The 21,848-nt window shown below is 47.8% G+C and overlaps 1 protein-coding gene and 1 pseudogene across 4 annotated transcripts in view; both read left to right on the top strand.

Annotated features, from left to right (window-relative positions):
* The window catches only part of LRRK1 (leucine rich repeat kinase 1), a 124,346-nt gene extending 121,892 nt beyond the window's left edge, over positions 1–2,454 (top strand). For all 4 annotated transcript variants that reach the window (XM_038532639.1, XM_038532638.1, XM_038532641.1 and 1 more), the window contains one exon: positions 1,016–2,454. In XM_038532639.1, coding sequence (XP_038388567.1) covers positions 1,016–1,193 — 178 coding nt within the window. In that variant the 3' untranslated portion in view covers positions 1,194–2,454. The remainder of the gene's footprint in view (positions 1–1,015) is intronic.
* Positions 2,455–8,184: 5,730 nt separating this feature from the next.
* Positions 8,185–17,258, top strand: LOC119876158 (annotated as a pseudogene).
* The last annotated feature ends 4,590 nt before the right edge of the window (positions 17,259–21,848 follow it).

The raw sequence follows: 21,848 nt of genomic DNA, 5'->3' as shown, positions 1-21,848 counted from the left end.
CCAGATCCATTGACCCTGCTCTGCCAGTAATTCCAGAAACAGGAGCTGGATTTTGTTTTGTTTTGTTTTTTCTACTGAGCCCCAGTTGACTTTGTGGGCTGAGGTAGTTAATCAGATCACAGGTGGGGCTTCTTGGGGAGCAGGCGACTCTGTAGAGCCCCAGGCCTGTTGACCTCAGATCACCCATCGTTAGTGTCCCTAAAATTTTCACTAACGATGTTTTTCCTATTCAGCAGCCCCAAGGCAGGTTTACCAGGAACCAGACACACTCCCTGTAGGAAGAAATCAGCCCAGGCGGCCAGCTGATAGGAGGGCCATAGCCCGATCCCTCCAGCTTTTTGCAATGTATCTGAGACACTGATTCCCTCAGTGCAAAGCTAATGAGTGCCCGCAGTGTGCAAAGCCCCGAGGAGGCTAGAGGCCCTGCTCATACTGGTTTGCGTGCTGGCCACAGCGCACGGCAGTGAGGGTTGGGACGTGGGCTTCCCTGTCCAGCTGAGGCCCAGCAGGAAACCTGCGGTGTGTGCACAGATCAGCAAAACCATCCACAGCCTCAAAAAACACATGCCTATAGTTAGGACATGCTGGCACAGGTTTTTTCTCTGATATACCATCATGCATTTCCTGCACTGGGAATTTAGCGTGAGAAGAACCAGGCCTGAGCTGATGTCAAGGGAACAAAGTCAGTGCTTCAAATCCATTATGGGCCATTGACAAGCAGCATCGATGGTGCTTTCTGGACACATGGAGGTCTGGGTCCAGTGACAGAGGCCACCTGTTCTCGTTGCATCTGTGGCCTTTCATGGGGTGAGTCCCTTACAGGCAATCCCCAAGAACACCAAGTGATGCCCTAGGCTCTTCTGTTAGGAAGCCTCTGCCTGCGGGCTGGACCACCGGGGAAGCAGGCATCCAAGCACATCACTGCTGCCAGGCTGGGATGTACAGATACCCCCAGACTGGCTCTGACCAAGTGGGGACCCCTGGAGGTTTTCTCAGACCTCCCCTCTCTCTGTAGGGTGCTTATGGATGCGGCAGTGGTTGCAAAGGACACAGTTGTGTGCGGCTTTGAGAACGAAAACATGGAGTGGTGCCTGGCTGTCTGGAGGGGCTGGGGCACCAGGGAGTTTGATGTTTTCTACCAGTCGTATGAGGAGCTGGGCCGGCTGGAGGCTTGCATGCGGAAGAGAAGGTAATTCCTATGGAATGACGGTCTTCCAGACCTGGCTGCCCCGGGGCCAGCGGCTTGACCCCTCTGCTGCAGCCCACCACCCACTGAAGGACTCAGAAGACAGACTGGGTTCTCCTGTGAGCCACTTGCTGCTAGAAGTGCTGAAAAGTTACCACCCTGGTGGTGGTTTGGGGGTTCCCCGGTTCCCCAGGGCAGAGTTAGCTGCCTACCTCCATTCTCCCATTGCTGGTTTTACAACCCAAGAGAAGATGGTAGGGCCTGGCTGGGGGAAACTCCCCCTGCCTCCTCTATCCACTTCCAGGAGCAGGGGAGGGGGATCCCGCTCCTGACTGGGTCACACAAGGTGGGGCTGGGCCCTCATGGCATAGTGGGCCTGCCCATTTTCCTACCCAGCTCTGGGATGGAATTACACTAGAGGCTCTCAGCTGGGGAGCAGTTCAGGGCAGGGTGGGAGGGGGCTGCGACCTCTGCCCCTTCCCCCAGTGGCCTCCAGGCTTTCAGCACATTTCACAAGCCCCTGGGTCCCCGGGGCCCAGGGCCCCCGCTTGGGCAAGCCAAGATCAGATGTCTCCCGCTCAGGAAAGTCTCTGTGTGAGAAGCCCTCAGAAGGACCCTCGGGGAGGAGCACTGCCCAATCCGGGGAATGAATGAGTTCCTTTAAGTGACACAGCTGGAAAGCCAAGAGCTAGCACAGTGCCCAGAGCACCCACTCAGCCTCTACATTCTTCTCCTGCCGACAAAAGGCAGGGGGAACTCAATCAGCAAGACTTAAGAAAGGGCCATGTGTTTATAGCTTTATGAAATAAACTTGGATGCAGCTGGAGCACAAGCCCTGTTTGTTTTGCACATAATAATCTTGTTTATCACTTTAGCAAATTAAGTAATAGCTCAGTGGTTAGGCCCCGGTTGTGAAGTCACATCATATGGGGCTTATACCAAATTATGTATTTGCTAAACATTGACTACACACATGAACAGCAAAGCATAGAATTCAAACTTGTTAACGGGGGATTTGTGGGTACGACAGCAACAGTTTTTATAAATTATGCACACACATACACACATGCACATGTACCATGTCGCTACCAAGAATAATCATTTGAGGCTGCTGAACCCAGAATGGTGGTGTGAACATGAGGTCATACTTAAGTGGTTTTGACCTTTTTGTAAAATTAAGTTATAAGAATCAGACTTAACATTCGCTGGGATATGCGGGCAAATGTGGTTCCTTTTATCTGAAAATAAACTGATTCTCTTGAGGATGATGTCACAGCCTCTGTCTGTAGAGTGTGGAGTAACAGCACGGGCTCTGTCCTGGCCAGGCCCACTCACTGTCGGGGTGCAAGGGGAGCCCCGCCAACCTTGCCTACAGCTGCCTCTGTGCAGGCAGCCCCACAGCAGCTTCCACGGGCAGAGGCAGCCACTCTGTCAGCTTCCACCTCCCCACTGCCTTTTGCTGGTCTGGGCACCAAGTCCAGCAGGGGCTGCAGGGCTGCACCCCTGTCCATGTCACTTTCACATCCCACCCTCATCCCTTAGCTGGACCTCAGTGGTCACTCCTCTCCTGCCCTTCCCATCCCAGCACCCCACAGCTGCCCCATTACTCCCACCCACCCCAACTGCAAACTGGGGCCTGTCCTTCTCCTGCCCCGATCCTGCACTCTACAACCTGCAGCCCAACTGCTAGGCTGACACTCAGGGCCCCCATGATCCAGTCCTGACCCATCTCTCTGACCTGGCCTCCCCCCAGACTGAGGCATAAGCTTCTGTGACAAGAGGCTGGCCATTCAGCCCACAGCCTCATGGAGCCAGCTTGGGGCACCTCTTCACAAAAGTTGGAAACCATGCAGGAAATGGTTTCACTACATAAAAATTAGAAACTTAAATGGAAAAGCTACCACAAAGTCAAAAGACAGTCAACTGCGAAAAAAATATTGGTGACAAATGAGAGGCAAACAGCTCATTTATATCTTACATACAAAGAGTTCATACCTTTCGATAAGAGGAAACACAAAAGGAAGAAGGCAGAGGACATAAAAAGCACTCAACCTCACCCAACAGTGAGGAAATAGATATGAGGACAGCAGCAAAATGTCATTTACTACCCTCACGTGGGCATTCCTGTGGAGATCCGCAGGTACCACATTGGAAGATCCACATGTGCAAAGGCCCTGTGGTGGGGCTGAGCTGCTGTGTGGGAACGACAGATGAAGAGCTAGTGTGGCTGGAACATTTGGAAGAAGGGGGAGCTCAGAGGCCCACTAGGCATGGCTCTATAGGCATGGATCTCCATCAAAGCTACTGGTTTTAAGTTTTAGGCAGGGACGTTTGATGACCTGTCTTTTAAAATCACTTTGCTAAATGGAAAGTGGGCTAAACGGGAGCTAATTGACCGTGGGGCCACCCCTTAGAGGGCTTTTTGGCCATCCAAATTTGGTGGATAGATCCAAATCCATCAAAATTTCAAATGCACAGACCATTTAGCCTAGCAGTCCCACTTAAGTATTTGATGCTGAATTTCCTGTGAAAATACCCAAAGGTAAAGAACAAGAGTGTCGCTGTAACATCACCTATAATGGTCCCAAACAGGAGACAACCCAAACCTCTATCAGGAGGGAAGTCAAAAAGTGCCTGAACTTCCAGCCATGCTGCCGTACTCCGCAGCTGCTCAGAGAAGGGCCGGGGCTAACGGCACTGGTCCGACATGTTCTCCAGGGTATAATAAATGCATTGTTTTTCTCAAAGGCAACTCACAGGGTGGTGTGTATAGAGTTACTATTTGAGTAAAAAAGAAATTCACAGGGAAAATATCCCGAAGGATGCCTGAGAGTTGGGTAGGCATCGGTTGCCTCTGGGGAGCAGAGTTGAGGCCTGGCATAGAGCAGTAGATCATTAGCTTCTGCCTTACACTTTCCTCACTGCACTGTTTGAATTGTATATAAGCCTTGCCTTGATGGTAAGTCAGGTCAGGAGGGACTTCTCCCCCGGGCCCCAGAAATGACATACCTCTGCCTTGCTGTCCAGAGGCCTGGGAAATCCCCAGGGAGGGTATCAGGTTCCAGGGGCAGGGCCAGCCATCTGACCTCATGGCTCAAGCAGAACCCACCCTGGCTGTCTTTGGGATGCAGGCAGAGGTGGATGTTCACAGTAGGAGGACAGCTGGGGGGGCCTGGGGAACAGTTGGCAAAGGTCAGTGGGCTGTGACCCTGGTCTGCCCTTGCCCATAATATTATGAACACGTGCAGCCCAACTACAGGATCACAGCCCCTTCCTCAGCAGATAAGCACCCAGCTTCCTCCCACCTCCTGCCCACCACCCTGCACCAGGGAAAACAGCACTTTCTGACAACTGGCCACCGATTGGTCACCATCTTCCAGGGCCACTGATTATTTGCAATCTCTGCAATGACCCTACCTGGGGGTGCACTAGACCCCACCTACCTGCCCAGCCCCTTGGACCAGGGGAATGGGTCCTGCTTTCTCTGCTTCTCCTCTTGCAGAAAGCATCTGCTGGAGCCTGAAGGAGGCATGGTGACACAGAACCCCCTCCCACCAAGGCCACAGAAAAACAGCACCGTGAAACCCCTCTAGATGCCAGCAGGCTGCTACCCTGGAAGAAGCCACGTCTTCTGGCGTGTCAGGGCCTGGGGCCTCAAACCCTCTGCTCCCTAAGTGCCTAATGATATGTCTCATCCTGGGCAGAATGGAGCAGTCTTGAAGGAAATAGGGCCAAGGGAGGTGGGGGCAGTCAGTTAAAACAGCACTTAGAGAAGCCCTGGCAGAGACTGTTCGGTAACAGACCATGGTTTGTGGTGCATCATTTCACAGCCTCCCTTACAGGGAAGGGATAGTGTGCCAATGGGTCCAGCTTCAGGGAAGCATCACCAAAGGGCTGACTCGGTGGGAACCCCTTGAGCCCTGCCCCTGCCTCCCTGGTTCTCAACAGAACATAAGCCCAGGGCCCTCCAGGGATTCTGGGAAGATCTTGGGACAGTGATAGGGAGGCAGCCCTCCATGCCAGCCCTGGATGCTCACCCCCAGTCTCCTCATTACCTCATGGACCAAGAAATCACTTCCTTGTTTAAGCCAATATTTTCCAACTCTCCACTACTAGCAGCCCAGTGCAATTCCTAAATGTTCGTGTACGTTTTCCACCAGCACAACTTGAGCCCTGAAGGCAAACAAGTGATGCTCTCAGGCTGGCCCTAACAAGTTTCTGTTCAAGTTCAGGCAGAGAGACCTGAGCAATGATGAATTGGAACATTCTGTGGCCAGACCTGCCCCTGAGAGCTTACTGCTGCATCATAAGAGGCTGGACATGGGCTATAGTTCTTCTCCCTAGAACAGCCACAATTAAAATGAGGTCCAGGGTTGCATCCAGGTTACCCAAAAGCCCACTTTGATCTCCCGCAAGTTTTAAACCCTGAATGCTGGGCAAGAACCTCCACCCCCACTTCTGTGACCCTGGTTTCTTCTTTGTGAGATGTCATGGAAGTTCTCACCCTGTCAGGATCAGGAGGGACAGTGTATGTAATGGACCCAGCCCAGCCCCCGATCCAGGGCCAGGACACCCTCCCCACCTCCTAGTCATGACCACTCCCTCCCTTGTCATTACAACCTAGGAAGGCTCAGAAACACTTGGAAGAACTATGGCTATGAGTAAGATAGGGGCTCATGTGAAACAAGTAGAGTTTGGGTCTGCTTTACAGTGAGTACTTGGTTTCATAACAGATGTAGCATTTTATGTATGTTTTATCTTCTTAGGGTATTTAAAGCACTGAAGGTAGTCTAATATTTTGATTTTTAGTTAAATGTGATGAGACTCGATAGAATTTTAAATCAATATTTAACGGGGGAAATTGGTCAAGACTCAGGTGTTACATATTAGGTATATAAGGAGTATAACATTTAAAGAGAGGTTGATTGTTTTGTGTTTAGCAGATCCACAAGCTTGACTAACCAGACATCAACAGTGTACAGGCAGTAACACAGGAGCCCAGCAGGATGCCCATAGCCTGACTCCCAGCCTTGCACCCAGGCTCACAAATCTGAGTTAACTGAAAGCAGAGGGAGAAAAAAATGAAGGTACTTCAGGTTTATAGGCTTAAAGTTCTGGATACCACCGCCCCCCAATCCCTGCCATCTCTCTGATCTACAGGTCAGAAAGATCCAGAAAAGGATGACATCCTATTCCCACCTCTCCCCAGTCACATTTCTCCCACTCCAGGGCAGACCCCTGCCCCACCTTCCCTCTACCTACAGAGGACACAGGGGAGGTCTGAGTGATGAAAAGAAAGATCAACACAGGGGCTCTGCTGTGCACATCTGTATGATTCTGCAGAAGTAAACCTTCAAGGAGTGGGACTTAGCTACATTTGGGGAGGCCATGATGGTTGATGGCCTTGCACAGGCCCTGCATGCCACTGTAGAACCTCTCTCTTCCATCCTGACTACTGCAGAATAGAGACCCTACCAGAAGACTGTCTTCATCATGCCTCACAGCAGGTAGAGTTTTTGTATGTGATAAAAGTTAAGTTTTTATCAGGGTGAAACAGGTTCTTATCAGGCTTATGTTTTATGTAAGCCTCATGGTAACCAGGAGGCAAAAACATAGAGTAGATACACAAAGAATAAAGACAAAGGAACCAACGTACACCACAATAGAAAATCATCAAATAACAACAGGAGTCAGCAAGACAGAAAAAAGGAATAAAGCAACTATAAAATAGGCAGAAAACAATTAATGAAATGTCAATAGTAAGTCCTTATCGATAATTACTTTAAATATAGATAGATTAAATTCTCCAGTCAAAAGACAATGAGTGACTGGATGGATAAAGAACGAGACCCAAAGCTGTCTATAAGAGACTTTACTTCAACTTTAAGGACACACATAGGCTGAGAGTGTAGAGTTGGAAAATGATATTCTATGCAAATGGAAACCCAAAGACAGTAGAGATAACTAAATTTACACAAAATAAACTTTAAGTCAAAACCAGTAACAAGAAACAAGAAACTAATTATATAATGATAAAGGGGTCAAATCATTAAAAGGATATAACAATCGTAAAAATATATGCACCCAATACCAGAGCATCAAAATAAATAAATATTAAAATTTGCAAAAGGAGAAATAAATAACTATACAATAATAGTAGGGGATTTCAATACCCCATTTTCAACAATGGCTAGATCACCCAGACAGAAAGTCATCAAGGAAACACTGGATTTGAACTACACTTTAGACTACATGGACCTAAAAAACATATACAGAACTTTTCATCCAACAGCAGCAGAATACACATTCATCTCAAGTGCATAGGAACATTCCCCAGGATAGATCATATGTTAGGTCACAAAATAGGTCACAACAAATTTAAGAAGATTGAAGTCATCAGTATCTTTTTCTGACTACAATGCTAAGAAACTAACATTAATATCAGGAAGAAAACTGGAAAAATCACAAATATATGGAAATTAAGCAACACACACCTGAACAACCATTGGATCAAAAAAGAAATTGAAAGGGAAACCAAAGAATATCTTGAAACAAACAAAAATGGCAACACTGTATAGCGAAACTTATGGGGTACAGCAAAAAGCAATTCCAAGGGATACGTTTACAGAGATAATGCCTACAATAAGAAGAGGGAAAACAGATTTTAAATATACAATGTAACTTTACACCTCAAGGAACTAGAAAAATAATAAACTAAAAAAAAAATAAAGTTAGCATAAAGAAGGAAGTAACAAAGATCAGAGCAGAAATAAATGAAACAGAGACTAGAAAAACAGTAAGAAACATCAGTGAATGTCAACTTGCTTTTTGAAAAAATAAAACTGGCAAGCAAAAGCTAGACTAAAAAAAATATATCCAAATACATAAAATTAGAAATAAAAGGGGTGGAAGTGAAACCAACGCCTGGCTCGGAGCAGTAGCCTTGACAGGGCCGCCGAGGGTTTCTCTGGCCAGAGCTGCTCGCACCAGTCTACAGCATGGGAAATACCTTCGCGAACCTGTTCAGGGGCCTTTTTGGCAAAAAAGAAACGCGCCTTCTCATGGTGGGCCCGGATGCTGCAGGGAAGACCACCATCCTGTACCAGCTAAAGCCGGGGGAGATCGTGACCCCCATTCCCACCATAGGCTTCGATGTGGGGACCCTGGAGCACAAGAACATCAGCTTCCCCGTGGGGGCCATGGGCGGCCTCTGTGGTGCCACTGCTTCCAGAACACGCAAGGTCTCATCTTTGGGGGTGACAGCAACAAGCGAGAGGCGTGAACGAGGCCGTGGGGAGCCCGCGAGGATGCTGGCGGAGGATGAGCGCGGGGATGCCGGGGATGCCGCCCTCCTGGCGTGGCCAACCAGCAGGGCCTCCCGAGCGCCCGGAATGCGGCTGCGATCACGGCCCAGATCACGGCCCAGATCACCGCCCAGATCACCGCCCAGATCACGGCCCAGATCACCGCCCAGATCACGGCCCAGATCACCACCCAGCCGGGGTGCACTGCCTGCCCACAGGAGCCGGTACACCCAGGCCGCCTGCGCACCAGCGGGCACGGGCTCTGTGAGGGACTGGCCTGGCTGTGCAAACATCTCGGGAACCAGAAGGGAGGCGCCCCGGCCCCTCGCCCCCTCCCTGCACCCTCTTCCCTCCTGTGGGGTGAGGCCGGAGCTGTCCCCATGGTCGGGCGCAGGTGCTTCACCAGCTGTCAACGGCAGCCGCAGCCTGCAGCCGGGTTTTTATTTAATGTAATAGTTTGTGTTCCCAACGAGGCAGTTTCTGGGGCTCCTATGCAATATTACTCAGCTTTTTTTATTGTACGAAGAGAATCAACCCAGAGTTCAATACTGAGAAGGGATTTAGGCACGCGGGCCTCCGGGGTCGCTGTGTGGACCAGCCTGGCGCCTCCTCTGGGCTTAGGTCTATGTTGAGATCCATTCTCGTGGTTGGTTTTAAACCCAACTCAGTGCATTTTTAAAATCGTTACAAATACAAGAAAAGGAGAACACTTGAACACACAGAAGGGAGAAACGTGCCTAGTTTAGGTTCTGCAGTGGAGGCCAGAGCCAGTCCACGGTGGGCTGTGTCCCGTTGGGAACGGAAGATGGGCCAGAATGAGTCACCATAGGGTCCCTGTGATCGCTCTGTCTCGGGTCATGCCGCATCCCCTAGCGTTTGTGCTTGTGCCTGTGCCTACACGGCCGCCCAGGAGATGGGCTGGGGGCTGCGCCACCGCCCACGGACCCTGCGGAGGGACCCCGGCCTCCCTGGGGGTGGCGTGGGCATCTGGCTGGCTCCGGGCCACCTGGGGTCTCAGCCGCAGGAGTGCGGGCGGGCGGGCAGGCCAGTCATCCCAGCACCTCAGCCCCCTACATGTGCTTTCACTCCCTCAGCCTGCAAGGGTCAGATTTGGCATCGAAACGACAACCTCTACTGTTTTCTTTTGTATTTTGATAAACACTGAAGAAGCTGGAGCTGTTCAACTTTATCTTGGGGAAGTCCCCAGAATTGATTTATTTGGTGTCGTGGAACCTCTTACTGCTTTCAATACACGGTTGGTAATCAACTGTTTTGTATACTTGTTTTCAGTTTTCATTTCAACAAACAAGCACTGTAATTATAGCTACTAGAATAAAATCTCTTTTTAAAATAAATAAATAAATAGGATACAGATTACAACTGATACCACAGAAATACAAAGGATCATGAGTGCCTACAATGAACAATTATACCCCAACAAATAGGATAACCTTGAAGAAATGGATAAATTTCTAGAAACACAAACTACCAAGATTGAATTATGAAGAAATAGAAAAATATGAACAGATCAATAATGGGTAGAGATTAATCAGTAACCAAAAGTCTCCCAACAAACAAGTCATCCAGTAGTGAATTCTACCAAACATTTAAAGAAGAATTAATACCAGTTCTTCCCAATTATTTCAAAACATTCAAGAGAAGAGAGCACTTCTAAACTCATTTTATGAAGCCAACATGACCCTTATACATAAGCCAGACAAGTATACTGCAAGAAGATAACATTAGAGATCAATGTCTCTGGTGAACATAGCTGCAGAAATCCCCAACAAAATAAAATAACGTGAATTTTAAAAACACATTAAAGGAACCATACACCATAATCAAGTCGAATTTATCCCTGGGATGCAAGGATATTTCAACATATACAATGTCAATAGGTCACATTTAACAGAATAAAGGACAACTATCATATGATCATCTTAATAGAAGCATTTGACAATCATTCTTGTCATTCTAGCATTCTTTCATGCTAAAAGGTATTCTCAATGAGTTAGATATATAAATAATATACCTCAACATCATAAAGATCACAGATGATAAGCCAATAGCTAACATCATACTTAGTAGTGAAAAGCTAAAAACTTTTTCTCAAAGACCACAAAGAAAACAAGGATCCCACACTCACCACTTCTGGAAAGTACTGGAAATCCTAACCAAAACGATTAGGCAAGAAAAAGAAATAAAGAGATCCAAATAGAAAAGGAAGAAGTAAAATTGCCTTGGCAGATAACATGATGTTATATATTGATAACCCTAAAGACTCCCCATACAAACAAAAATAGTCAAGCTGTGGAAGGAGCCACGATGCTGTTCGACAGATGAATGGATAAAGAAGATGTGGTCTATGTATACAATGGAATATTAGTCATTAGAAATGACAAATACCCACCATTTGCTTCAACATGGATGGAACTGGAGGGTATTTTGCTGAGTGAAATAAGCCAATTGGAGGATAAACATCATATGGCTTCACTCATACATGAAATATAAGGAATACTAAAGGGATTACAAAGGAAAGGAAGGGAACTGAGTGGGAAAAATTAGAGAGGGAGACAAACCATGAGAGACTCCTAGCTCCGGGAAACAAAAGGTTGTGGAAGGGGAGGTGGGTGGTGGGATGGCAGTCACTGGGTGACAGGCAATGAGAAGGGCACTTGATGGAATGAGCACTGGGTGTTATACTATACGTTGGCAAATTGAATTTAAATTTTTTAAAAATGTAAAAAAAATAATATATCTTGCAATTTGTTCAGACATTGTTTGCATCTCTAAATAAAATTTCACAGATTATCATTAAAAAAACAAAATAAAAACTATTTAAACTAACAAATTTAGTAAGATTTTAGGATACAGAATCAACATGGAAATATCAGTTGTGTTTCTATACACTGAAAATGAACTCACCCAAGAAGGAATTAAGAAAACAATCTTATTTATAATAGCACCTAAAAAAAAATGCTTGAGGAATAAATTTAAGCAAAGAGGTGAAATATCCATACACTGAAAACTACAAACATAGGTGAAAGAAATTGAAGACAAAAATAAATGGAAAGATTTCCCATGTTCATAGATTGGAAGAATTAATATTGCAAATACTATACAAAGTGATCTATATAATCAATGCAAACCTTGTCAAGATTCAAATAGCATTTTTCACAAAAATAGAAAAAATAATCCTAAATTTCCTTGGAACCACAAAAGATCCCAAACAGCCAAAGCATTCTTGAGCAAGAAGAACAAAGCTGGAGTCACCTTCCTGATATTAAACTTCTTGATGTTACCAAGCTATAATAAATGAAACAGTATGGTACTGGCATAAAAACAGACAGATGGACCAATGGGATACAATCAAAAGCCTAGAAATAAGCCCACCCATACATGGTCAACTAGTCTTTTAAAAAGGCACCAAGAATACACAACGGGGAAAATATCATCCCTTCAATAAATTGTGTTGGGAAAATTGAATATCCACACGCAAAGAATGAAATTGGACCTTTGTCTCACACAATACCCCAAAAAATCAATTCAAAATGGATTTAGAATTAAATGTTAGATCTGAAACAATGAAACTTCTAGAAGAAACATAAGGGAAGACATTGGTCTTGGCAATGGTTTCTTGGATTTTACTTCAAAGGCAACAAAAGCAAACACAAACAAATGGGACTACATCAAAGTAAAAAGTTTCTTTACAGGAAAAGAAACAATAAGAAAGTGAAAAAGCAATCTATGGAATGGAAGAAAATATTTGCAGAACATATATCCAATAAGAGGTTAATGTCCAAAATACAGACAACGAATTCATACAACTCAATAGCAAACAAAACAAAACAAAACAAACATTTTTTAAAAACCTCCAAACAACCTGATTTAAAAATGGGCAAAAAACCTGAATAGACATTTTTTGTAAAAAAAAAAACAAAAAACAAAAAAACATACAAATGGCCCACAGATATATGAAAAGTTGCTCAATGTCATTAATCATTAGGAAGTACAAATCAAAACAATAATGGAATATCACCTCGCACCTGTTAGTATGGCCATTATAAAACACTCAAAAGATAACAAATATTGGTGAGAATGTGGAGAAGAGGGAAGCCTTATACACTTCTGGTAGAAATTTCAATTGGTATAGCCATTGTAGAAAATAGTATAGAGGTTCCTCAAAATATTAAAAATAGAATTACCATCTTCTCCAGCAATCCCACCTCCAGGTATGTAGCCAAAGGAAATAAAATCACTGTCTCAAAGAGGTATCTGTACTCCCAGGTTCATTGCAGCTTCTTAGTCACTTATATGGAAACAACCTAAATATCTGTCAACAGATGAAAGGATAAAGAAAATGTGGTGTGGATTCATATACACAATGGAAAATTAGTCAGCCTTCAAAAAGAAACAATTCCTGAAATTTGCCACACTATGGATGAACCTGGAGACATCAGACAAAGTGAAATAAGCCAGGCACAGAAAGATAAATACTGCACGGTATCACATGTGCAATCTGCAAAAGTCAAAGTCAGTAATAGAGAGTAGAATGGTAGTTACCAGGGGTTGGGGTGTTGGTGCAAAGGGGAGATGTTGGTCAAATGGTACAAACTTTCTTCCTTTTTCTTTCTTTCTTTTTTTTTTTTTTTTTTAGATTTTATTTTTAAGTAATCTCTACACCCAGCTTGGGGCCCGAATTCACAACCCCAAGATGGAGAGTTGCACGCTCCTTTGACTAAGTCAGCTAGATGTTCGCCCCTGGTACAAACCTTCCATAATAAGTTTTGAAGACCTAATGTACAGCATTGTAACTGTAGGTAGTAATATTCTGCATGCTTGAAATTTGCTAAAAGAACAAATCTTAAGAGTTTTCACCACACAAAAAAATGCGGCAACTTGGAGGTGATGGGTGTCAATTAGCCTGATTATGGTATTCATTTCACAATGGACACATGTATCAAAACGTCACGTTGTTCACCACAAATATACACAATTTTTATTGCCAATAATACTTCAGTAAATTTGGGGGAAAAAAATAACATCAAAAGGGAAGGCACAGGGCACGTTCTGAAGCTCCAGGAGATGCTTCTCCGCGTCTCCACGGGCCCTGGAGAGCCGCATCCTGCTCTCCCCTCCAAGTACACACTAGCCCAGGAGGATTCTAGACAGCTCTGCCTGGTGGTCCAGCTTCCACTGCACCTGGCCAGGACAGGGAGCCAGCTTCTTCACTTCCTCCACAGGTGGCCTCCCAGCTGTGCTGTCGCATTGTGCAGGGCAAGGTGACATCTTTCCCACCGGCCTGGTCTGGAATGGATCCTCTGCCTTCAAGGCCAGCCAAGTTCCACCCTGTGTCAACTCTGCTCTCAGAGCAGAGTAACTCCTCCCCAGGTGCAGTGCAGATGAGGGGATGAAGAAGTGGAGGGAAGGAGGGAGGGAGCGGGGAGAGGAGGGGTGGTGGGGTGGTGGGGTGGAAGCTCTGCAGAGGATACAGTCTGCACCTGGGAGCTAGAAGTTCACCTCCACCTCTGCAAGAGCTGGATAGGTCTGTGCGGCCTCCAACCAGCCGCATTCAAGAAGTGGAAGTGAATTAACATTTTATCTGGATTTTATTTACTAAAATGGCTTAAATTGTATCTAAAGCATGCTAGGTGTTCATTGCCTCCGGTGGAGCAGAGTATGGGCTAGAGCTCAGCCTGCTGGTCAGTGGGGGAGACATCCCCTCCACGGAGGGAGTCCCAGGCCCTCTGGTGATCTCCCGGCCCCTTCCAGCCACTGGGCCACCCATCCCCCAAACCCTGGCCTTGAAGTTGCCCTGCTAGCGGTTTCCCTTGCATCCATCCACTGCTATGTTCCGAGGTCTCAGAGGTCTGCATGCAGAGAGCAGAGTCACACTGAATTCGGCTGCGTGGTGAGCAGCAGCTGGGGCCAGAGTCGGAAAACTAGGCCTTCCCTCCTACCACCTGGCGGCACCACGGCAGCCCCTCGCTCCTGGGACCTCCAGCTCTGTCCCACCTGCCTCCTGGGCAGTGGCAGAGAACCCACAGTGAGGGCTCAGCACACCACTCAGTCCCAGGGTGACGAAGTCAGACGGGTGGGGAGGAGGAGGCCTCAGAACAGAGAAACCCAAGAACTTGAGCTCAGGGAAGGGATGGCTAAAGGTCTCTGCCTGGTCCTGTAGTTAGCCTCTCTAAACTCCAAAAGCCAAATGAATGCCCAGAGTTTTCACCCCAAACTTCCCTGTCAGGGTTGCTGAAGACCAAGGGAGTGGCTATTCCCCAAGGTGGTGGCAAGTGAGGGTTTTGGAGACACAGAGAGATCCAGGTTCAAGTCCTGTCCCTGACAATTGCCCTGAAAGGCCCAGGAGAGTTTCTCAGCTCAGTGGCTCTTGCACATTCCCTTCAGGACCAGGAGGAATGGATTGCCCAGAGGTCAGGGGCCAGGACCTATGTGTTCAAGGGAAATGGGCAGGTGGACTCTGAGCCAGGGCAGGAGAGAGGTTGGGGTGCAGAGGCTTCCCCCGTACCCCATAAGCGTGCACTTCCTGATGTGGGCCCTCTCAGAAAGTCAGTCGGCCCCGTGTGGTGAGGAGCCTCCAGATGGTGCCAGTAACACCTCGGGTAAGCCAGGGGCTGGGTCTGCCTCTTCCACAGCCAAGAAAGAACTCGGCTGACCATGGTGGCCAGCTGCTGAGTGCTTGGCCAAAGGATACGCTGTTTCCCAAATCTTAAGAGCTCTTCTCCCTCCCTGGAGCCCAGGGGAGGAAGAGGTTGACCCCGCCTCTCCCCCCACCCCCTTTCCTTACGGCCACCAGCTCCCACTGCAAGTTCCAGACTGTGGTTTCCCCACCCGCGGCCAGAGGGCGCCCTGCTCCAGGAGGCCTGGCCCCTGCCCTCCCCGCCTCAGCGAGGTCTGATGAGAAATGGATGCCTCTGGGCTCCTGGCCCTCTGAGGAGAGTTTGTGGGCTTGATGAGTTTACTTTACCAAGTATTCCCAAGTATGATTCCATCTGGGGAAGAAGGAACCCTGTGGCTGTGTGTGGACGTATGTAAATACAGACACTCAAGCTGCTGGGGTGGGCGCAGGCCCAGAGGAGCCCTGGCATGCCAGGGGAGAGCCAGCTGTGGGAGAGGCGGGGCCGTTCTCTCTTCTGGACTTCTTGGAACATCGTAATCAACATTCTACTTTCTCTGTGCAATAGAAATTTTTAGGAATGTGACTTGGCTTTTCTGTAGGTGCCATGGGCTTGTGAAGAGTCTTTTCTCTGAGTATGTGAGGTGTGTGTGCATGTGTAGAAGTGTGGAGTGTGTGGGTGTATATGTGGTATGTCGTGTGAGTCCCCATGTGTGGGAATGTATGGTGTACATGTGTGTGCTGTGTGTGTGTGTGGTATAGTGTGTGTGCATGTGTGAGTGTGAAGGGTGAGGGTGTACATGTGATGTATAGTGTGATGTGTGGTGTGTGTCCTTATGTATGTATAGTGTACATGTGTGGTGTGTGTGCATGAGTGGTATGTGTAGTGGTGTGTGCACGTGTGGCATATGTGTGTGCATGTATGTGTGGTGTGCCTGGCATATGTGGTGTCTGTGTGTACAGTATGGGTATGGTATGTGGATGTATGGGTATGATTGTCTGGGGTGTGTGTGGTATGGGTACATTTGTGATAATAGGGATGTGTGTGTGTGATGTGAGTGTGGAGGTGTGGGTGTGTATGTGGCATGTGGTGTGTGGCATGAATACGTGTGATATTTGGGTGTGTATGTGTGTGGTGTATGGTGTGTGAGTGGTGTGTGGTATAGGTGCCTGTAGAATGTGGTATGTGTACATAAGTGTATGTGGTATATGTGTGCTATGGACGCATGTAGTGTGTGGCATGAGAGAGGCGTGCGTGTGCACATAATGTGTGGGTCTGTCTGCGTGCGTGCGTGTGCACAGACAGACACACACGTTTCCATCGCTGGCGTGTCGCCCAAGGCCAGGTGCAGGCCTGAGTCGGGCCCTGTGTCCACTCCGGGGATTGCTCAGGTCTGAGGGTCAGCCACACGTGGGGAACAGACAAAAAGAGTGCAGGGGGTTGGTTTGAAAAATCCAGAGAAAACTATTCCTGCGAGAGTCTCTGGAAAAAGTAGCTTCTGAAACTCCAAAGATCCCACAATTCTCACAGCTGTGACCTACTCTCCTTTCACTGTCCACGACTTCTGAGCCCCCAGAGGCAGCAGGAAGCACCTCTGCCATTCACTCCACCTCAGTCCCACAGACACTGCACACCACAAAAAATAAGCTTTACACAAATAGGAAGGGGCAGGTCAAGGGCTCTGTCCCAAGACTCCTGAACCACAGCCACGGAGGGGCAGCCATCCACAGAGGAACCTCTGGGCCACTGGGGGGCTCGTCGGCCCCAGGCCGCTTGGCTCCAGGGTGAGGCTTTGCTGGCTCCCCTCATTCCAGAGCTGCAGGTTAGAGCCAAGAAAAACAAGCCCCAAAGCCACACGAACGGCCGCAGATACTGAGGGAGGTGAGTGAGCCCAGGCTCTCAGGGTTCCCCCACTAAATCAAATGGCCCTCTGAGCTCCAGTGAACCCTGAACATGCCTCCTTAGCCCAGCCACGGTGAGAAAGGCAGAGGTGCAGGGAGCTGCCCCGTACCGTGTGGTTGGCTCACTAACAGGCCAGTGGAGGAGCTGGCCCACCGCTGGTCGGGGGGGAAGAAACATGGCAGAGGCCCGGTCAAGGCCATCGGTGCAGATACCGTGGCTGGGGCCGAGTGAGAGGAAAACCAATGAGCAGTGTATCCCACTATGACCCAAGATGGTCACAATAGCATCTCCTATCCCGTGTGCTTTAGTACAACTGAGCTTGACATGCCTCCCTCAAGTCAAGGAGGAGAAGGGTGTCTGTTCCCCCTACCTCGAATCTGGGGGTGCTTGTGATGTGCTTATAACCAAAGGAATACAGAGACACCTGGGTGGCTCAGTGGTTGAGCATCTGCCTTTGGCTCAGGTCATGATCCTGGGGTCCTGGAATTGAGTCCCCCATCAGGAGCCTGCTTCTCCCTCTGCCTATGTCTCTGCCTCTCTCTGTGTCTCTCCTGAATAAATAAAGAAAATCTTTAAAAATAAATAAATATTAAATAAACAACCAAAGGAATACAGTGGCAGTGATGCCACGTTACTTCCAAAGCTCAATCAGAAAACGCAATGAAGCCAGACACTCACCTCTGGAGCCATAAGGCGCCAGGTAAGAAGTTGGGACTGTGATGAGGCCACCATGCTAAGAGGAAGCTCAAGCCACGTGAAGATGCCACACGAAGGTGCCCTGACCCTCGGCCCAGCAGCCAGCATCGTGTGGGGAAAACATGAGAGAAGATGTCTTCAGATGATTGCCAGCTCTTAGGTTGCCCTTAGCAGTCACCTGGGGCCTCGGACATCACAGACTAGAGGCAAAGCAGCCTCCCAGGCCCTGTTCAAATTCTAGACCCACAGAACTGTGAGCATAGGAAGATCGTTGTATGCTATGAAGTCTGGGGGTCACTGGTTATTTTCTGACAGGAACTGGAACAAGTGACCAAGGAAGGCATCTTGAAAGCTGTGCCAATCCACCTTCCTGTCTTCTGTCCCTTTTGCCAGTACTGCTGGGACCTAGCAGGCCACTGTCCCTCCCTATCTCTTGCAGGTAATGACCCGGGCTCTGGTCATGGGAGCTGCCTCCCGTGACACAGCTTATCCATAAGCCCCCGTGACCCCAGGCCCAAGAAACCAGGTCCACAGGTCTTGTCAGGCAGAACTGGTCTGTGTCCTTCCAGGCCTCAGGAAGACATTGGTGGCCAAGAACGGGCTGTTCACCCTGGCTGAGCTCCAGGGATGGATTTGCCCAGATTTCCGAGCCTGATGGATGTATAGAGGCCCAAGTCCTGGGGTGCTGCAGCCACCAAGTCCTCATGAGTGGTGAGCAAACCCCCATCACCATGAACTGGTGAACTCGGAGAGGGAACAGGCCTTCCCTTTGCCCCTCGTTATCGGCCTGGGCTCCACCCTCCTCTCCATCAACTGCTCTCTCTGCTTCAGAGTGGACAGATGAGTGGAGATTTCCAGGAGAGGGAAAAAGGATGTCAGGTCCCCGTGGCTGCAGAAGCAGGGCTGGGGCTCCTGGCCCAGTGCTCCCAGTCCCAGGCACCCGAGTGATCCACAGGAGTCAGGGCCCCCTCATAGCCACCTTCATTGGCCATCAATTGATCTGCTCCCTGGCCAGCGGCCTCTGCAAACCAGCACCACGGATGCCTTTATCCTGCCTGCTGCGATGCCCACCAGGGAGCCAAGGGGCAAGAGAGAGGCCCCTAGGGATGGGTTTGACTTCCCAGAGCATGCAGCCGGAAACAACCTTGACCTTCTCCTACCACCCCCTTCTCCCCCCCGCCATTGTGCACACGGGAAAACAAAGTTCCAGAGGAGCAGCCAACCTAAAATGTGTCATCACTAGGGGCAACCCAGCTGAGGGGCTTGCTTGCTCCCCGGCCTGGGAAAAAGTTGTTGTCCATCCCAGTGGGGGCAGGTCTTTGTTTTGTTTTGATTTTTTTAAAAAGCCTGAACTAAATCAGCTTTTTAAAATTCTGCTCCAGGACACATCACCGCTTGCAGACGGTCCAAAGGGGCAGATCCCGGCAGAGAGAGGACACATTCCAACAGAAACCCTTGCAGATTCCCAGACACCCGTGCGCAGCTCCTGCCCAAGACCAGAGCCTCCTGCGGGAATCTGTCCCTTTCACTCAATCAGCAGCTTTTATGCTCGGATGAAGTTAAGAGATTGAGTTCTTTGCTCGTGATCTGACGCACTTGCCATATTTTCTCTCCTCTGAACAGTTGGACATCTCAAAGTGGAGGGGTCATTTGTCATTATTTCATGTTGTCACACACATTCAATTAATTGTCCCATCAGACCAAAGAGCAGTGCTAATCCAGCTGCGTGGGACATGACTCCAGACTTCTTTGTGAGTAATGGAGATAATTATGGCAGAAATCCAGCTTCCCTTGTTTCAAAAGAAATCAAGTCAGCAGCCTGGCTGGAGGTTCCTTCCACTCATTACATCCTGAGCATTTTGCTGGGAAAAACCGGGAAGCCAGCCAAACTGCCCAGGGCCGACCACCTTCTCTTAACTCCCAGCCATCGCCCCAGGCCCCCATTCCCCACTGGGGGCTGCCTTGCCCTCCTAATTCCCCTGCTCCAAATGCCACTGTGCTTTGCCCCTCCTCTGAGGCATCTAAAGTCTGAAGCAGGATTGCAGGGCAGCTCCTGAGCACCCATCTGCAGGGCTGGGGAGACAGGGCACCAAGCAGAAGGGAGGGAGCTAGTACAACATGACCACACTGCTTTCTGCCCTTGCTAAGGGTGGACCATAGGGATCCAAAGGACATCTAATGATGAGACCTTGGAAATCGAGTCATTACCCACCACTCTTTCCCCAGTTGATTGTCAAGTTTTTAAAAGATTCATAATACCAAATGTTAGTGAGGATGTGAAGAAATTTTACCCTTTGTATATTCCCACTGGAAAGGTAAGTAAGAAGAGCTGCCTTGCAGAGCAATTGACAGTAGCGATTAAACATTCAAACCCATGTACCCTTGGACCCAACTCTTCCATTTCTTCATAGGGTTTTTCTTTTTTTTAAAGATATTTTATTTTATTTTACTTTATTTTATTTTATTTTTAGAGATATCACACGAGCAGGGAGGGGCAGAAGGAGAGAGAGAATCCCAAGCAGGCTCAACATCCATCAGGGAGCCTGACGCCAGAGTCAATCCCAGGACCCTGAGACCATGACCTTGAGCTGAAATCAAGAGTTGGACACCAAACTGACTGAGTTTGAGTCAGCAAACCGACTGAGGCGCCCCTTCGTATGTATTTTTTTTTCTAAAGAACGTATTAAGGCACTGCATGCATAATAAAAAAATAATAATGGGTAAGGTAAAATAGAACAAACAGAATTTTTTTGACTGGATATGAGGGTTACAAAAAGTTAAGAGGCACAAGCCACAAAAACAAACAACCTGAAAATAACAAGTTTGGGCAAGGATGTGGAGAGAAGGGAACCCTCATGCACCGTGAGTGGGAATGTAAAATGACGCAGCTGCTGTGGAAAACAGTATAGTAGTTCCTCAAAAAATTAAACGTAGAATTACGTTTCCACTCCAGCAGTTCCACTCCTAGGTATATGCCCAAAGATCTGAAAACAGGGACTCGAACAGGTATTTGTAGAACCCTCTTCAGAGCAGCATTATTCACAATAGTTAAAAGTTGGGAACAGCCCAAGTGTCCATCGACAGATGAATAGACACACAAAATATGATAAAAACATACAGTGTAATATTATTCAACCTTAAAAAGGAAAAATTCTGACACAGGCTGCCACATGGATGAACCTGTGGGACCTTATGCTAGATGAAATAAGCCAGTCACGAAAGGACAGATACTGTATGATTCTACCTCCATGAGGCACCTCGAGTGGACAGAGTCATAGAGGAAGAACATGGACTAGAGATTACCAGGGCTGAGGGGAGGGGTAAATGTGAGGTAATGTTTAATAGGTACTGAGTTTCAGTTTGGAGTTCTGGGGACAGATGGTGGGGATGGTTTGCAACATCGGGAATGCACTCATAATTTGAATTATTGCTGAGGGATTATACACTTTTCAAGTTAAGTGGTTAAAAAGGGAAAATTTGTGTTATGTATATTCCACCATAATAAAAAAAAATAAGTTATGAGGCAATCTCACCATTGTAAATAAACTTTCTGGGAACCCAAGAGGAAGTCAAAACAAAATCGTTTTTGCAATGCAGTATCAATAGGGTCAAGAGGCTAAGAGGTGGCAGATCAAGGCCCAGCCTCACCTCACAACTGCCTGGGTGGCCTAAGGTTGAGGCCGACAGAGTCAGGGTGGAGGAGTCTCCGGGCACTCCCTGGGATGGCCCTGATCCCATCCCTACCACCTGTGGGAGGTGTGGGCCTTCTGCTGGCACCTCCTTCAGACTCGGGTCTGGAGTTCATTATTTCCCTACTAGACCATGATTCTACTTTGTAACGACCATGGTCTACCAGATGTCCATCTGTTGGCAGCCTGGAGGAAGCAAAGACAAGGTCTGAGGGGTCAGACTCCATACAAATCCTGCCCCTCCTTCTCGTGTATTGACTAATCTTGACCAAGCTTGAGCTTTCTCAATTTCTTCACCCACAAAACAGGAAACAGTACCTCACAGGACTATTGTGAAGGTCACATAAAGAAAATATATAAATCACTGGGCATAGTAGGTGTTCAGTAAAATGATACTTATTTTCTCTTGTTGATTGGTAAGTTCATGAAAATTTCA

Source organism: Canis lupus, chromosome 3, assembly GCF_011100685.1.
Source record: "Canis lupus familiaris isolate Mischka breed German Shepherd chromosome 3, alternate assembly UU_Cfam_GSD_1.0, whole genome shotgun sequence".
NCBI classification, from domain to species: Eukaryota; Metazoa; Chordata; class Mammalia; order Carnivora; family Canidae; genus Canis; species Canis lupus.
Note: the sequence above shows the minus strand (reverse complement) of the source record. Positions and strands in the feature narration are given on the sequence as shown.